Source organism: Ranitomeya variabilis, chromosome 4 (assembly GCF_051348905.1).
Source record: "Ranitomeya variabilis isolate aRanVar5 chromosome 4, aRanVar5.hap1, whole genome shotgun sequence".
NCBI classification, from domain to species: domain Eukaryota; kingdom Metazoa; phylum Chordata; class Amphibia; order Anura; family Dendrobatidae; genus Ranitomeya; species Ranitomeya variabilis.
Genome location: NC_135235.1, coordinates 768,162,320 through 768,180,639, shown reverse-complemented (window position 1 = coordinate 768,180,639; position 18,320 = coordinate 768,162,320). Strand labels below are relative to the sequence as shown.

Genomic DNA, 18,320 nt, shown 5'->3' with positions numbered 1-18,320 from the left:
TAGGTTGGATTGCCGGACTGCCCCCTGCGTGACACAGGGGCACTACAGTACAGAAGTCCGACAGTGAACCAGTGGGATCATTACAGTGCATCAGATTGGTGAATCACTGGTGGACTTTGTTATATACAGCAAGCTAAAGCTAAGTGGGCAGAAGGACCTGGTGTTTTAGCTTACTAAGTCTGGTATTAAACCACTCACAGGGACCTGGTCCTTTATCCCACTGGGATGTAGCTTTCTCACAGAGAGCAGGCTAAATCCAAGTTGGCAGAAGGACCTGGTCCATTTGGCCAATAATTATAGTATTAACCCCTTCACAACGCATGATGCAGTTACGTCATCATAGAAATATAAGAAAAAAAATATTGCTTTTGCTCAATTAAACAAATACACAAATTTGGAATTGATGTGTTCAGAAAGGTCTGACCAATCAAAATGTAAAATAATCTGATCAGTAAACGGTATAACGAGAAAAAACTCGAAACGCCATAATGACTTTTTTTTGGTCGCCGCAACATTGCAATAAAATGAAATAAGAGGTGATGAAAACATGGTATCCGCGCCAAAATGGTATCAATAAGAACGTCCTGCCAAAATAAAAAAATTCCCAACGGCGATGTGGATGGAAAAATAAGTTATGGGAAGGAAATTTAAAAAAAAAAAAAAACGGAAAATCGCCCGAGGGTTAAAACACTCCTAGGTGCATGCATGGAAAAAATCTGTGGTTGTGTGATCTACAAAAATGATCACCAGTAAATAAAACGGGACGCGGATGAGATTGGTGCAGAATATTGTACACACTGGGATTAAGGGGAAAATTCGTGTGTATAATTGTCACATATAAATAAATGTGTAATCAGATGTCATATCTAGTCTGCGGCTCAATATAACTGCAAAAAATCACATAACAGGATTCATATATATCTATATACAATGAGGGTCCTTCTATCTGCTGGGATTTAGCATTCTTATATAGAGCAGGCGAAATCCAAGTCACTAAAGGACCTGGTCCCTCTGCCGACTGGGAAATAGCCGACTCTGTGTGAGAAAGCGAAATCCCAGTGCACAGAGGGACCTGGGCCTACAGCCAGTGGCGTAGGAAGGGGGGAGCGGGCGGCACAATGCCGGGGGCGGCTCCGACCCAGAGAGGAGGAGGAGGAAGAAAAAAAAAAAAAAAAGAGACGTGGGCCCTTTGAATCTTCGGGCGGCGCCGACCGCTGCCACGACCAGGCTCCCCCCCCCCCCCCCCCGATACCAGCGATGGCATTGGGCCCCCCTTTAATACTCACCTCTCCTGGTTCCTGTGGCAGCTGCAGCGTCTTCGGCGCCCTCTGACTCTGCGACGTCTCAGGGCAGAGGGTGCGATGACGTCATCACTGCGCGCTCAGCCTCTCTGTTCTGAGCGTTGCAGAGCCGGAGTGACGCTGAATGCACCGGACCTGCGCTGGGAACGGGAGAGGTGAGGATTTTACTTTTTTTTTTTCTTTATGTCTGACTCAGACAGACTGGGGGTAATATGCTGGAGACAGACTGGGGGCAATATGCTGGAGACACACTGGGGGCAATATGCTGGAGACACACTGGGGGCAGATTGCTGGAGACACACTGGGGGCAATATGCTGGAGACACACTGGGGGCAGATTGCTGGAGACACACTGGGGGCAGATTGCTGGAGACACACTGGGGGCAGATTGCTGGAGACACACTGGGGGCAGATTGCTGGAGACACACTGGGGGCAGATTGCTGGAGACACACTGGGGGCAGATTGCTGGAGACACACTGGGGGCAGATTGCTGGAGACACACTGGGGGCAGATTGCTGGAGACACACTGGGGGCAGATTGCTGGAGACACACTGGGGGCAGATTGCTGGAGACACACTGGGGGCAGATTGCTGGAGACACACTGGGGGCAGATTGCTGGAGACACACTGGGGGCAGATTGCTGGAGACACACTGGGGGCAGATTGCTGGACACACTGGGGGCAGATTGCTGGACACACTGGGGGCAGATTGCTGGACACACTGGGGGCAGATTGCTGGACACACTGGGGGCAGATTGCTGGACACACTGGGGGCAGATTGCTGGACACACTGGGGGCAGATTGCTGGACACACTGGGGGCAGATTGCTGGACACACTGGGGGCAGATTGCTGGACACACGGGGGCAGATTGCTGGAGACACACTGGGGGCAGATTGCTGGAGACACACTGGGGGCAGATTGCTGGAGACACACTGGGGGCAGATTGCTGGAACCACTGGGGGCAGATTGCTGGACCCACTGGGGGCAGATTGCTGGACACACTGGGGGCAGATTGCTGGACACACTGGGGGCAGATTGCTGGACACACTGGGGGCAGAATGCTGGACACACTGGGGCAATGCTGGACACTGCGCCTGTGCGGCCGCCCTGCTTGTGAATCCCAGCCCCGCACTCTGCATAATGCATAACACACTGCGGGGCTGGGATTACCAAGGTGGGTGGCCGCACAGGCGCAGTCTGCAAGCCTGGCTGTGACGTCAGATGGCCTGAGCTCTCTGCGCCTGCACCAAACAGCGATACACAGCGCAGGCACTGGATTTCATAGGTAAACAGTGCTGAGGGGGAGGTGCGTGACGGCAAGGGGGGGGGGGCGCCAAACTCGGAAACAACCCCGGGCGGCAAAAGCTCTAGCTACACCAGTGCCTACAGCTGACTGGGATTTAGCCACAACTGATCTCATTCCCTGAGGCCCCTGATCACGTGACCCCTGACTCCTCCCCCTGTGACCTCATCACAGGTCCTGTGCGCACAGAGCAGCCATATCTGTGGAGTGCGGCTCTGCAGGTGGAGGTATGTGGAGATTCCCCAGTACTGAGCGCAGCCGGGGACATTAACCCCTTCTGCACGGAGGAGACTCTTTATAAGAACCATAACGTTGTTGTTCTGTTTCCTGTAATAGATACATACGAGCCAACTATGGAGGACAGGAAGTGAGGAGCGGAGTGTTCTCCTAGTACAGGGCCCCTTTCTTGGCCCCACACAGTGTAATGCCCCCATTATGCCCTGTAAGCAGGTTCTGCCCCACACCCAGCTGCCTCGGGCACTTTACCAGGAGCTGGTACCTCAGATTCTTCCCCGCACCCCTTTCCTTTGTTGGCGCCAAATCTGTTCTGCCTTTGGGTCTCCGGCCTTTATAATCTCAGTAACTGCGCCATCAAGGTCTCCTGACCAGGTGCACCCTCTAGACTCTTCCCTCCGGAAACCCTCCCTTTTCCCATTGGTGTCACATGGTCCCGTCTGGACGGCAGATAGCAGTCTGTACAAATGCAGCACAGCCCGGAGGAGTCTTTTTTACGACTCTCCTTATTACACCCCTTATGTAATATATATGATGGCGCTCACACAGTATAATGTTTCCACAGTACTGGCATCTCTCGTAACAAAGGGATTTTCACACTACCGCCATACCCCCCCACACAGTATAATGTTCTCATAGTACCGCCATACCCACACACAGTATAATGTTCTCATAGTACCGCCATACCCCCACACAGTATAATGTTCTCATAGTACCGCCATACTCCCACACACAGTATAATGTTCTCATAGTACCGCCATACCCCCACACAGTATAATGTTCTCATAGTACCGCCATACCCCCACACAGTATAATGTTCTCATAGTACCGCCATACCCCCCCACACAGTATAATGTTCTCATAGTACCGCCATACCCACACACAGTATAATGTTCTCATAGTACCGCCATACCCCCACACACAGTATAATGTTCTCATAGTACCGCCATACCCCCACACACAGTATAATGTTCTCATAGTACCGCCATACCCCCACACACAGTATAATGTTCTCATAGTACCGCCATACCACCCCACACAGTATAATGTTCCTACAGTACCTCCATCCCACCACACACAGTATAATGTTCTCATAGTACCGCCATACCCCCACACAGTATAATGTTCTCATAGTACTGCCATACCCCCACACACAGTATAATCTTCTCATAGTACCGCCATACCCCCACACACAGTATAATGTTCTCATAGTACCTGTTACGGGGAGACTAGGTAAGCTAAGGCAAATTTCCCGGGCCCCTGCAATATCCCTCAGGCTAGGGAAAAACCCTGTCTGTCCCTCTCCCAGAATTTACACTAATGGTGTGCTTGTCTGGGCCACCAGGCCTTACCCGGACTCCTGTTTCAGCCCTATCCTGGAACCACCACCCGCCACCCAATGAAAAGACCTAACACCAAACTCCAGAGACAAAACAGACAGGGAAAACTTAAAACGCACCACACTGCAGACGCACAGTAAAACACAATAATGTGCGCAGGGCAAAACCAAAATACAAATAAGAAGGAGAAATTTAAACAAAGGATAATACACCACCAGATAATATTTCTTCTCCAAGATCACCACTCCAGACCGGATTCACGAGGCACAAGCTATAATCGGCGACGCCCAACGTCCAGAATGACTATTTATAGTCCGTGGGTGTGACTCAGCCTCCAACCCGAGTACCAGCTAGATTAACCCTGGACAACCTGAAACAAGTCTCGCCGACGCCACTGAGCATATAGTGGCCGTAAATGGAATTACCGCTGTCTGTCGGACGCCCTGGTGTGAATATCGTCCGTCATGACAGTACCCCGCTTTCTACGAGGGACCCCAGGACCCTAACGATTTCCAGGACCCGGCTTGTCCGGATGGCGGCGGTGAAACATACTGACCAGCCGGTCCGCATGAATGTCCAAGGCTGGTACTCAAGACCTCTTTTCCGGCCCATAACCACGCCAGTGTACCAGGTACTGTAATGTGCGGCGCACTACATGAGAGTCAACCACCTTGGAGACTTCAAACTCCAAATTACCATCCACCAAGACTGGAAAAGGCCTCAGCGCCACATCCACGGAACCCACCACCTTTTTTAATTAAGATCTGTGGAACACATTGTGTATCTTATATACTGTAGGAAGCTCCAATCGGAAGGCTACTGGGTTAATGATGGCAGCGATCCTAAACGGACCAATAAATCTTGGACCCAATTTCAGGGATGGAATTTTGAGTCTTATGTTTTTAGTGGACAACCACACCCAATCACCCACACTCAGGTCCGGACCTGGCACACGTCTGTCAGCCACTCGTTTGTACCTTGCACCCACGCTCAACAAGCGCTGTTTCACTCTCCTCCAAACAGATGACAGTTGTGCTCCTAGTTGGTCCTCCTCCGGGACTCCAGCAGAGCCCCCCTGATGTAGAGTAGAAAATTGAGGATGGTGCCCGTAAACACAAAAGAACGGGGACTCCCCAGACGATTCCTGGCGGTGATTATTTATAGCAAACTCAGCCAACGGAAGGAACGTCGACCATTCCTCCTGGTTGTCAGAAACAAAGCAGCGTAAGTACTGCTCCAAATTCTGGTTCATCCGCTCGGCCTGACCATTAGACTGAGGATGAAATGCCGATGAATGCGACAACTTAATCCCTATCCGTGAGCAAAAAGCTTTTCAAAATTTAGCCACAAACTGAGTACCCCTATCAGACACGGTCAGACGGAACCCCGTGAAGTCTGACCACCTCCTGCACAAATACCTGAGCCAGAGTGTTCGCGTTAGACAACGAAGGCAAGGATACAAAATGTGACATCTTTGAGAACCGATCGACAACCACCAAAATGAACGTGTTCCCAGCTGAGGAAGGCAAGTCTGTGATAAAATCCATGGAGATCTCCGTCCATGGCCTACTGGGTACCCCGAGAGGATGTAGTGTGCCAGCAGGACAAGAGCGGGACGTTTTAGCCCTGGCGCACGTGGTGCATGCTGATACATACGAGACCATGTCCTGTCGGATTTTGGGCCACCAAAATCGACGCAACACCAAATCCAAGGTACCCCTGACCCCTGGGTGACCAGCCAGGACAGCATCATGATGCTCACCCAACACCTTTAGGCGAAGATGGAGCGGTACAAATGATTTGTTGATGGGAAGCTCAGATGGTACCTCCTCCTGTGCCTCGGCAATCTCAGCCTCAACCTCAGTCGTGGGAGCCGAGACCACTACACCCTTTTGGAGGATGGGTACCAGATCTTCCCGAGGTTCTCCCCCCGGAAAACACCTAGACAAAGCGTCCACCTTAGTGTTCTTAGACCCAGGTCGGTAAGTAACAAAAAAGTTGAATCGCGTGAAAAAAAATGCCCAGTGAGCCTGCCTAGGGGACAGACGCTTGGCTGACTCCAAATACAGCAGATTCTTATGGTCGGTGATAACCGTTACCTGATGTACCGACCCCTCCAAAAAGTGTCGCCATTCCTCAAAAGCCAACTTGATAGCCAACAACTCCCTATTGCCAATATCGTAATTACGTTCGGCGGGCAACAGCTTCTTGGAGAAGAAGGCGCACGGACGCAACTTGCCCAAGGATGAGCCTTGTGACAGCACCGCCCCCACTCCAACCTCAGACACATCAACTTCCACAATAAATGGTTTCGAAACGTCTGGTTGCACCAGAATGGGGGCCGAGGCAAAACTGTTCTTCAGGAACTCGAATGCGCGCACAGCAGCCTCAGGCCAGACGGAGAAATTGGTACCTTTTTTTGTCATGTCAGTGAGCGGTTTAGCAATGATAGAGAAATTCTTGATAAACTTTCTATAATAGTTAGAAAACCCAAGGAACCGCTGGAGCTCTTTTAGGTTATCAGGCCGTTCCCAACGCAGCACCGCTTGCACCTTAGTGGCGTCCATTTTAAACCCTGAAGCGGACACAATATAACCCAAGAAAGGCAACTCCTGAACCATAAATACACATTTCTCAAGTTTAGCATAGAGCTTATTCTCTCTGAGTAGCTGTAACACCTGCCTAACATGCTCTAAATGAGAATCACGGTCGCATGAATAAATGAGAATGTCATCTAGGTATACAATAACGAATTTCCCTAGGACATGCGAGAATACATAATTTATGAAATGTTGAAATACAGCAGGCGCGTTTGTCAAACCAAAAGACATCACCAGATTTTCAAAATGACCCTCAGGAGTATTAAAAGCCGTCTTCCACTCATCACCTTGACGGACTCTTATGAGGTTGTACGCACCCCTGAGGTCAAGCTTAGAGAACCAATTAGCACCAGCCACCTGGTCAACAAATCAGGTATCAGTGGCATCGGGTATGGATCACGAATGGTAATCTGGTTTAACTCCCTGAAATCCAGACACGGGCGTAATCCGCCATCTTTCTTCTTAACGAAGAAAAACCCCGCTGCCACCGGCGAGGACGAAGGCCTGATGTGCCCTTTGCTCAGACTCTCAGCAATGTAATCTTTTAGGGCTTGCCTTTCAGTACCAGAAATGTTAAACATCCTAGCTTTCGGCAATTTGGCCCCTGGTTTCAACCTAATAGAACAGTCATAAGGTCGATGTGGTGGCAATTCTGAGCAACCTTTCTCAGAGAACACATCCGTGAAATCCAGCAGTGACTCCGGAATGCTAGGAGTCACAGCGGACACACAAGTGGCCAGGCAATTCTCCTGGCAGAATCCGCTCCACTGAATTATGTCCTGGGTTTTCCAATCAATCACCGGGTTGTGCATAGCCAACCATGGAAAACCCAGAACCCTTTGTGCAGGAAGGTTACTGAGCACCCCACACGTAACCAGGTCAAAATGTAGAACCCCAATGTGAAGTTTAACCTCAGCTACAAACTCCGTAATCTCCCCCTGTGGGAGAGGAGCGGCATTGATGGTGACCACCCGGATAGGATGAGGCAGTTTTTCGATCCTGAAAACGGCTGTGCGCGCAAACTCCTCATCAATGAGATTAGTGGCGGAACCACTATCCACAAAAACTGTGATTGGCAGCTCTCTGCCAGCGACCATTACTTTGGCAGGAAGCATACATTGAGAAACCACCATGGAGGATATGCATAAGCTCAGATTGGCCTCCTCCAGACCCTCTGAGCTTAGTAGTTTTCCGCCGTTACGCTTCTCTTAGATAGCAGAGGACAAACGTTAACATAATGACCAACTTTACCACAGCAAAAACAGGCTCCCTGCTTCCTGAGCGAGGGGGCTCGATGATGTGACACCCCTGCGATTTGCATAGGCTCCGTGGGCTCACCTGCAGCAACCTCACGTGCACCTACGCCTTCCCCAAAAAGCGTCCCCTGACGCAAACGGCGATCAATGCGGACAACAAGACTCATAGCAGACTCTAGAGAAGTAATGACAACACCAGGCCCACACGCTGAGCCTCATTACCTGAGGAGATAGGACGCATACGAAAATATAATTTACAAGCTTCACGAAAAATAACAAATTTACTGCGTTCCCCAGCAAACTTTTCAGGTAAAGGGATCTTTGGCTCCTCAACTCTACCTGCAGTTTCAGGTAGATACAACTAGGCCCTGTTGCTGAACCGCCCCCTTCAACTCGGTGACCTGTAAGGACAGTGCCTCCAACTGGCGGGTTATGGAAGTCATGGGATCCATTGAAAAACAAAATTTGGGCCGATTATAATGTTACGGGGAGCCTAGAAGGCTAAGGCAAATTTCCCGGGCCCCTGCAATATCCCTCAGACTAGGGAAAAACCCTGTCTGTCCCTCTCCCAGAATTTACACTAATGGTGTGCTTGTCTGGGCCACCAGGCCTGGCCCTGACTCCTTTTTCAGCCCTATGCTGGAACCACCACCCGCCACCCAATGAAAAGACCTAACACCAAACTCCAGAGACAAAACAGACAGTGAAAACTTAAAACGCACCACACTGCAGACGCACAGGAAAACACAATAATGTGCGCAGGGCAAAACCAAAATACAAATAAGAAGGAGAAATATAAACAAAGGATAATACACCACCAGATAATATTTCTTCTCCAAGATCACCACTCCAGACCGGAATCACTAGGCACAAGCTATAATCGGCGACGCCCAAAGTCCAGCACGACTATTTAAAGGCCGTGGGTGTGACCCAGCCTCCAACCCGAGTACCACCTAGATTAACCCGGGACAACCTAAAACAAGTCTAGCCGACGCCACTGAGCATATAGTGGCCGTAAATGGAATTACCGCTGTCTGTCGGACACCCTAGTGTGAATATTGTCCGACATGACAGTACCTCCATACCCCCACAAACAGTATAATGTTCTCATAGTACCGCCATACCCAGACACACAGTATAATGTTCTCATAGTACCGCCATACCCAGACACACAGTATAATGTTCCTACAGTACCGCCATACCGCAACACAGAGTATAATGTTCTTAATGTTCTCATAGTACCGCCATACCCCCACACACAGTATAATCTTCTCATAGTACCGTCATACCCCCACACACAGTATAATGTTCTCATAGTACCGCCATACCCCCACACACAGTATAATCTTCTCATAGTACCGCTATACCCCCACACACAGTATAATGTTCTCATAGTACCGCCATACCCCCACACACAGTATAATGTTCCTACAATACCGCCATACCCCCACACACAGTATACTGTTCCCACAGTACTGCCATACCCCCACACACAGTATAATCTTCTCATAGTACTGCTATACCCCCACACACAGTATAATGTTCTCATAGTACCGCCATACCCCCACACACAGTATACTGTTCTCATAGTACCGCCATACCCCCACACACAGTATAATGTTCTCATAGTACCGCCATACCCCCACACACAGTATAATGTTCTCATAGTACCGCTATACCCCCACACACAGTATAATGTTCTCATAGTACCGCCATACCCCCACACACAGTATAATGTTCCTACAATACCGCCATACCCCCACACACAGTATACTGTTCCCACAGTACTGCCATACCCCCACACACAGTATAATCTTCTCATAGTACCGCTATACCCCCACACACAGTATAATGTTCTCATAGTACCGCCATACCCCCACACACAGTATACTGTTCCCACAGTACTGCCATACCCCCACACACAGTATACTGTTCCCACAGTACTGCCATACCCCCACACACAGTATAATCTTCTCATAGTACCGCCATACCCCCACACAGTATAATGTTCTCATAGTACCGCCATACCCCCACACACAGTATAATCTTCTCATAGTACCGCCATACCCCCACACACAGTATTTTGTTCCCACATTAGTGGCTTCCCACAGACACAGGATAATGTTTCCACAGGACTGGCACCCCCCTCACACACAGTATAATGTCCCCACAGTACTGCCATCCCCCCACTTTCTAATGTTCCCACAGTACTGCCCCCTACATGCACAATATGGTACCATCCACCTCACTGACTACCTCCGACCTCCGACAATTAATAAATACTCACTTAGCCTCTTTCTTGGTGCAGATACTAATGAACCCAGGATCTATGAGATATTTACCATACGATATTTGGATAGGCAGGAGTGTATCATCCATAAAGGTAGCCCACTCGGTTGCTATGATGCCTATGAAGTGACAGGGCTCGGTGGGGTGTGGTATTGGTCACCCTCTCCTTCCCATCATCACAATTTCAGCGATATCCACATTCCCATGACGGTGAAACCGCTGAATAGATTAGTGAATCAGGGAGTGGAAAGCTCCTGATCCACCATTCAGCCTTCACTTCTGAGTCTGAGACTCCGTGCACTGCAGGCACAATGACGTCACTACATCACACCTGTAGTACGGAGCCTCAGTACTCACACCGCACAGACCAGAGCAGCGCTCCTCAGGAACCGGGTTGGCTGAGTAGTGTGTGGTTTTATATCAGGAATTGTGGGGGCATCATATTAAGAGAAGAGCTGTTGGGACTCTCATACTGAATGTGTGGCTGGTAGGGGCCATTATACTGGGGTTGTGGTGGACTGTAAATGCCTCCATACTGAGTGGGGGTTATTATTTTGTGTAGCAGGTTGTGGTGGCCATAATTAGAGATGAGCGAATATGTTTGGAAAACGGGGCTATATGAAGGGAAAAATACCAGCGCTCACAAACTAAATAGTGTCCTTAGCCGCTGGGATCAGAACAGCCAGGTGCCAAGGCTGTGATGTATTGTGGACATAAAGTACTATAAAAGATCTGATGCCGCGCTTAAGGATATTTGGAAAACGATCGCCAAACATAAATTCGGCAGGAATATGGTACATTCGGATTCATGATCGGTAAGACGAGCATTTTTCTTAAGATCGGAAAAAGTCGGTAACATTCGGTAATAGACATAATAGAAGCCGGCAATACATGTGTCGCGTTTAGTAAAATCACAGCCACCATAAAGCAGACACTGGCGCACTACTATTGCACAGATCCAAAATGAAGGGGTGCAGAAGAGTGGTAATGTAACATGACAAAGCAAAAAGAGAAAAAGAGCTCTCCAAAATACCGCACACCACTGCTGAATATAAATATAAAAGGGCAAACTTTTATTGAAGAAACAATTAACAACATCTAAAAATTCCCACAATCCCCAAGATGATCCCGCCAAACATGACAGAGGTCAGAAAATGCATATCTGTTATAGGCTTTTTATAATATGACAAAATATGATATAAAATACAATAACCATATACCACGTGTCCTCTTATGACACAAATAGCTGATAAGCCCCCGGGGTTGAAGATATAAACGCCATACGTATGCACCAGAGATAAACAGAAGACCCCTCTGGGTAACTGAGTACACAGTACAATGTTATATGTAATCTGGACCTGTGCCAGAGAAATTCTGATGTGCATAAGAATCAAAAACAATGGCGCAAAACAACGTTATGCCACAAATTGACAATGGGCGCAGCAATGTCAGCCAAGACCATATGCCCAATCATGTGCAAAACAAAGTTGCACCATGGTCTGTAAGCGTAAAGATGACTTCAATACGGTACCGATAAAGACCTAGGTGCAGCCATGTGTCAAAACCCAGATAGACTGAGGGCTACCACCGGGGGAAGAAAAAACAGGCAGGGATCAGCGTGGGGACGAACCCTACGCGTGTCGCCGTTACATGGACGGCTTCTTCAGGGGAAGGTGCAGAGAAAGCAATCAATGTCAGTTTAAATACCTTTTAGCATGGTCAGATACGCGCGTGAGGTATGCAGAGGGCCGGAACCGGAAATGAGTCGTGAAGAGCAGAGAGATTGCAGGCAGGCGTCTCTGCCAATAGTACACAGTGCACAATAGTAAAATCACAGCCACCAATGTGGGAGACTGGGGTACAAATCCTGGCTCTGCCCTGTTGGATGTAATATACCAGTAGTGGTCCATAACACTATGGTGCCTACCTCAATAAACATGAGTGTCACGAGCAAAGAGAGTCATGCCGGCTCAGACGTCACCTGGATTAACAAGGTCCGCGTCAGATGTCGAGGAACCAGGACAATCTGATGATAAATGGGCTACTGGACAAAACCATACATGGACAAGGCAAGAGGGAATGGGAGTCAGTGAATAGATTTGCAGAGGAGAGAAGCAGAGGAGTAGTGAGGAGAGAGATGAATTAGTCGGGCAGCAGAGTTAAGGATGGACTGGAGAGGTGCAAGGGTTTTATCAGGGAGGCCATAGAAAAGGATGTTGCAGTAGTCGAAGGGGGAGATCACACATACTGCATCCCATAGACCAGTGCCCATATACTTATCACACATCCTCCATCCCATAGTCCCGTACCCATATACCCATCACACATCCTCCATCCCATAGTGCCATGCCCATATACCCATCACACATCCAGCATCCCATAGTCCAGTGCCCATATACCCATCACACATCCTCTGTCCCATAGTCCAGTGCCCATATACCCATCACACATCCTCCATCCCATAGTCCAGTGCCCATATACCCATCACACATCCTCCATCCCATAGTCCTGTGCCCATATACCCATCACACATCCTCCATCCCATAGTCCAGTGCTCATATACCCATCACACATCCTCCATCCCATAGTGCCGTGCCCATATACTTATCACACATCCTCCATCCCATAGTCCCGTGCCCATATACCCATCCTCCATCCCATAGTCCCGTGCCCATATACCCATCACACATCCTCCATCCCATAGTCCCGAGCCCATATACCCATCACACATCCTCCATCCCATAGTCCCGTGCCCATATACCCATCACACATCCTCCATCCCATAGTCCCGTGCCCATATACCCATCACACATCCTCCATCCCATAGTCCCGTGCCCATATACCCATCACACACCCTCCATCCCATAGTCCCGTGCCCATATACCCATCACACATCCTCCATTCCATAGTCCAGTGCCCATATACCCATCACACATCCTCCATCCCATAGTCCTGTGCCCATATACCCATCGCACATCCTCCATCCCATAGTCCTGTGCCCATATACCCATCGCACATCCTCCATCCCATAGTCCAGTGCCCATATACCCATCACACATCCTCCATCCCATAGTCCCGTGCCCATATACCCATCACACATCCTCCCTCCCATAGTCCCGTGCCCATATACCCATCACACATCCTCCATCCCATAGTCGCGAGCTGGGTGGCGCTGAGCAGGGAGTTCCTGGAGATGTGCTGTTATGTAACCTGGCAGTGCGGCTCTGTGTGCGGCCGCTGATGATGCGATTTTCTACGCCGGTAACAATAGAGCGCGGCAGTAATAGAGGAGGGGGATTCATTTCTGTCATGTGCTCTCTGCTCCTTTCTGGGGGGCAGACAATGGCTGGAGCTTATGTTCCCAGGGATGCGAGATGTCTCCCACCCGGTCAGTGTCTGCTGAGGTGTTGTGGAGCGGGAAAACTGTTGGTCATAGCAACCAATCACAGCTCAGCTTCTTTTACACTGCTCTGGTGAAATGAAAGATGCTTAGTGATTGGTTGCTATGTGGAATGGGCGTGGCCTGACACACACACACATACACACACACACACATACACACACATACATACATACATACACACACACATACATACATACATACACACATACACTCAGCTTTATATATATATAGATTTTTTTCTTTACGTTGGAGGGCCCAATTCCAGCTATTGCTGTCGGACCTGTGATTTCTATCTCCTCCACTGTGTACAGGATAATAGAGTATAATAAAGTAGTTATGGACGCGACGTAACTAACATTGTGCAGTGACTCTGCTTTCCATATAGTGATGGATATTTCTTGTTGCTGACACTATGATGTTTTTCACTTTAACCCTTTGTTAAACCCCTCTGATCAGTGCGATCACACAACATACAAGCCTCTGATGGCTCCGGTGATGCCCTGTACTACTGTAGTGCCGTGTATCATCACTGCTGTCAGTGTAATACTAAAGGCCCCATACACAGGAGATAAGAGTTGGCTGAACGGTCATTTGGCAGACGGCCATCTCTCCCGACTCCCCCATACACACAAATATTCCAGCTTTCCTGGGGTCTGTATGACAGAGCCGCCTCCAGACTCCTCTAGCGGAGGATTATCTACAGGAAGAACAAACGGATTATCCTCTGAAATTCAGGATGTCAGATCCTTCTCTGCCCTGACATCATCTGTCGGGAGGCCCCAAATACATTATATAGTCGCCCAAACCCCCGAAATCAGTGATTTCATGGAACTTTAGTCTAATGTGTGTGGGGGCGGTAAAAGGTAACTTATTGGACGCCGCCTCTGGCCTAATAGACCTTCATACATTGCAGCCCAGACACCATTATTAGGCATGTAAGTATCGTAATAACTAGGCCGCCCCATACTATCCAGTACTTGGGGGCGGGGGGCATTCAGCCAAACTCTGTCACCTTCTTAAAGCCCTGTCTCACATAGCGATTTACCAACGATCACGACCAGCGATACGACCTGGCCGTGATCGTTGGTAAGTCGTTGTGTGGTCGCTGGGGAGCTGTCACACAGACAGCTCTCTCCAGCGACCAACGATCAGGGGAACGACTTCAGCATTGTTGAAACTGTCTTCAACGATGCCGAAGTCCCCCTGCAGCACCCGGGTAACCAGGGTAAACATCGGCCGTACAGTGAGAGCAGAGCGCAGCGGTGACGTCACTGCTGTGCTGTGCTCTCACTGTACGGCGGCACTCAGTCAGAGCAGGAAGCAGACGGCAAGGGACCTGACGGACACCGAAAGGCGAGTATGTACTGTTTGTTTTATTTTACATTTACGCTGGTAACCAGGGTAAACGTCGGGTTACTAAGCGCGGCCCTGCGCTTAGTAACCCAATGTTTACCCTGGTTACCAGTGAAGACATCCCTGGATCGGTGTCACACACACCGATTCAGCGATGTCAGCGGGACCTCAACGACCAAAAAAAGGTCCAGGCCATTCCGACACGACCAGCGATCTCACAGCAGGAGCCTGGTCGCTGGTACGTGTCACACATAGCGAGATCGCTACTGAGGTCGCTGTTGCGTCACAAAACTTGTGACTCAGCAGCGATCTCGCTAGCGATCTCGCTATGTGAGACGGTACCTTTAGATGCCATGTTTGCTTTTCACAGCAGCAAGCGGTTAAACTGCCAGGGTTTTTGTTGAAGCCTCATCTGTGCCGTCCCTGCGGTGCACATCTATGTTCTGGGCACAAAAAGATTAATTTTTTTTAGTAAAGGTTTAACATGTTAAAAATTATAAAATGTGTCTTCTGCTTTTTCCATGTTTTTTTCTTTTTACAAGAATTGTTGGAACCAATTTCCTTTAGAAACATTTCAATATCTGTTTTTTTTCTTGTGTTTTTCCTGTAATATCGGAAAGCCTAAGGCCAGAAATAAACCCCAAAAATCTCTGTACATGGAGACTTTGGGATCAGATCATTTCTGTCCGTGTTGATTGGGGAAACAAAAAATCTTTTCTAAAAGCCTCAAACTTCTGTGTGTGAATCAGAGCGGAGATCTAACGTGATAGAAGATTACAGTGCGGGGAAGACGGGAAACCTTCATATAGAGGCCGGTGGTGATGGAGTCAGTGACCGACTCTGGCCAAATATGTCTCTAGAGCCGTAGTAGAAGATGAAGATGTCGTCCTCATCATGAAGTAGTTATTTCTCATGTCGCGTGTAATGAATATCTCCTGCAGTATTGCTAATGCCGATTCCAGGGTCGGTAAATGAGACGAGAATTAGCGTTATGGAAGATGAGTCTATGAGGAACGTATTCAGCTGCTGACTCCGAGGAGGAAACTGCTTGTTGTCTGTGGCCTAAATATATAGGATTTATTAGTAGATGTAAAGAGGAAACTAAATACTGTAAAATAATAAATCTCCTCATATGTTTCCCTTATTATCTCCAGTAATTGTATTATTACACAGGATTCTTATGATGTTACATCGGCTCATCTTCTCATTCAGGTCTCTACAATATCGGATCCTCTCAGTGAAGATCTTCTACAAAAGAGAATTTTTCTTTTTTACCCATCACAGATGGATATGGACAGAGACAAGATGGCGGAGAGGATATTACACCTCACCCTAGAGATCCTCTTCCAGCTTACTGGAGAGGTGAGAGATTCTGATGACGTCACATTACATCATTCTTATCTATGGGAATAACAGATGGACAGAACTGGAGAGGTGAGGACTCTGGAAATGTCTGTAGTGAGATTTATTAATGTGTCTCTCCATTACCAGGATTACACAGTGGTGAAGAAGACCTCTAGTGATCGCTGTCAGGACCCTGTGTCTGAGGGATGGAGAAGACCCCTGAGCCCAATCACGGGGCCTCCACCTCACCCCCTGATCCCTGAGGACATCAATGACCAGAAGATCCTAGAACTCATCTACAAGATGATTGAGCTGCTGACTGGAGAGGTGACACTGCTGGGAATGCTGGGACATTATACAGTAACACTATGAAGGGATCGGGGGGATGACGGTATCATTGTATGTGTCAGGTTCCTATAAGGTGTCAGGATGTCGCTGTCTATTTCTCCATGGAGGAGTGGGAGTATTTAGAAGGACACAGAGATCTGTACAAGAACGTCATAATGGAGGTTCCCCAGCCCCTCACATCTCCAGGTAATAGACAGGACTAAATACACACGGCCTATAATTATCTGTATGTAAAGAATGAATTCACTCCCTGTATGTGTTTCCTCCAGATCTATCCAGTAAGAGGACAACACCAGAGAGATGTCCCCGTCCTCTTCTTCCACAGGATTGTAACCAAGAAGATCCCAATGCTCCTCAGGACCATCAGGTAGATGGAGAGAAGGTGTCAGGAGATCTCCCCTATGATGTGTAGACGCCGGTGAAGGTCTTGTGCTCAGTCTTGTTTTATCCACCAGTATTATATGTTTTATACTTGTGTAATGAGAACGGTGGAGATGGCAGGATTAGAGCTGGTCATAGATGTGACTTCTCCATCTGTCGGTGACTTTTATAATATTTGTTTCAGGGTGAAGATCGGACCCATATTAATACTACAGAGACATATGTGAGGGGGGATGAGTGGTGTAAAGAGGAGATTCCCACATATGACTACCCAGGTGAGTAGTGACCACTAAATGCAGAGAAGTCACAGATTCTTCTCATCACCGGCTGTGGCTGCTTTATCGGTGGTGTAGTCCGGCCGTATTACCATGATCACCATTTTACCTCTAGACCACAACATTCTCCTTCTATACACTGACCTGAGAGGCTTCCTGATCATCACTGCGCATGACAGGAAGCCTCTCAGGTCTGGAGACACAGATGTCGTCGTGACGACATCGGGTCTCCATGGCAGCGATCAGAACCAGCGTCATGCCACGGGGTCTAGGATCCAAAGTCAGAGTGGATGTTGGCCCATGTAGTGAGGGATCAGCGACCTGTCATAAGCCAATACAGATGCATATGTAATCAGAGCACGACATAAAGCCCCGCCCACAGCACCACATAAAGCCCCGCCCACAGCCCCGCCCCAGAGCACGAGAATGTCATCAACTAAAATCTACAAACACAGATTAAACAACAACCACAAGACTGATTTCATCACCAGGTATCAGTGTAATCAGTATAACGGCACCGACCTGACAGTGTCTGTAGTCACTGAGCACAATCCTGCTGACAGGTTCCCTTTAAGACATCTCCGCTCAGCACTATTATACACAGTTCTCTTTAACCCCTTAATGACCGAGACAATTTTTACAATTCTGACCACTGTCACTCTATGAGGTTATAACTCTGGAACGCTTTAACGGATCCCGCTGATTCTGAGATTGTTTTTTCGTGACATATTGTACTTCATGTTAGTGGTAACATTTCTTCGATTTTACTTGCGATTATTTATGAAAAAAACAGAAATATGGCAAAAAAAAATAAAATTTAGCAATTTTCAAACTTTGAATTTTTAGGCCCTTAAATCCGAGTGATATGTCACACAAAATAGTTAATAAGTAAC

The 18,320-nt window shown here is 48.3% G+C and overlaps 1 protein-coding gene across 1 annotated transcript in view; it reads left to right on the top strand.

The window, feature by feature from the left end:
- The first annotated feature begins 2,688 nt into the window (after positions 1 to 2,688).
- The window catches only part of LOC143766926 (uncharacterized), a 50,377-nt gene continuing 34,745 nt past the window's right edge, over positions 2,689 to 18,320 (top strand). The window contains exons 1-6 of the mRNA XM_077254934.1: positions 2,689 to 2,831; positions 16,292 to 16,441; positions 16,571 to 16,750; positions 16,834 to 16,957; positions 17,041 to 17,138; positions 17,337 to 17,427. Of these exons, the coding sequence (XP_077111049.1) occupies positions 16,364 to 16,441; positions 16,571 to 16,750; positions 16,834 to 16,957; positions 17,041 to 17,138; positions 17,337 to 17,427 (571 nt within the window). The 5' untranslated portion in view covers positions 2,689 to 2,831; positions 16,292 to 16,363. The remainder of the gene's footprint in view (positions 2,832 to 16,291; positions 16,442 to 16,570; positions 16,751 to 16,833; positions 16,958 to 17,040; positions 17,139 to 17,336; positions 17,428 to 18,320) is intronic.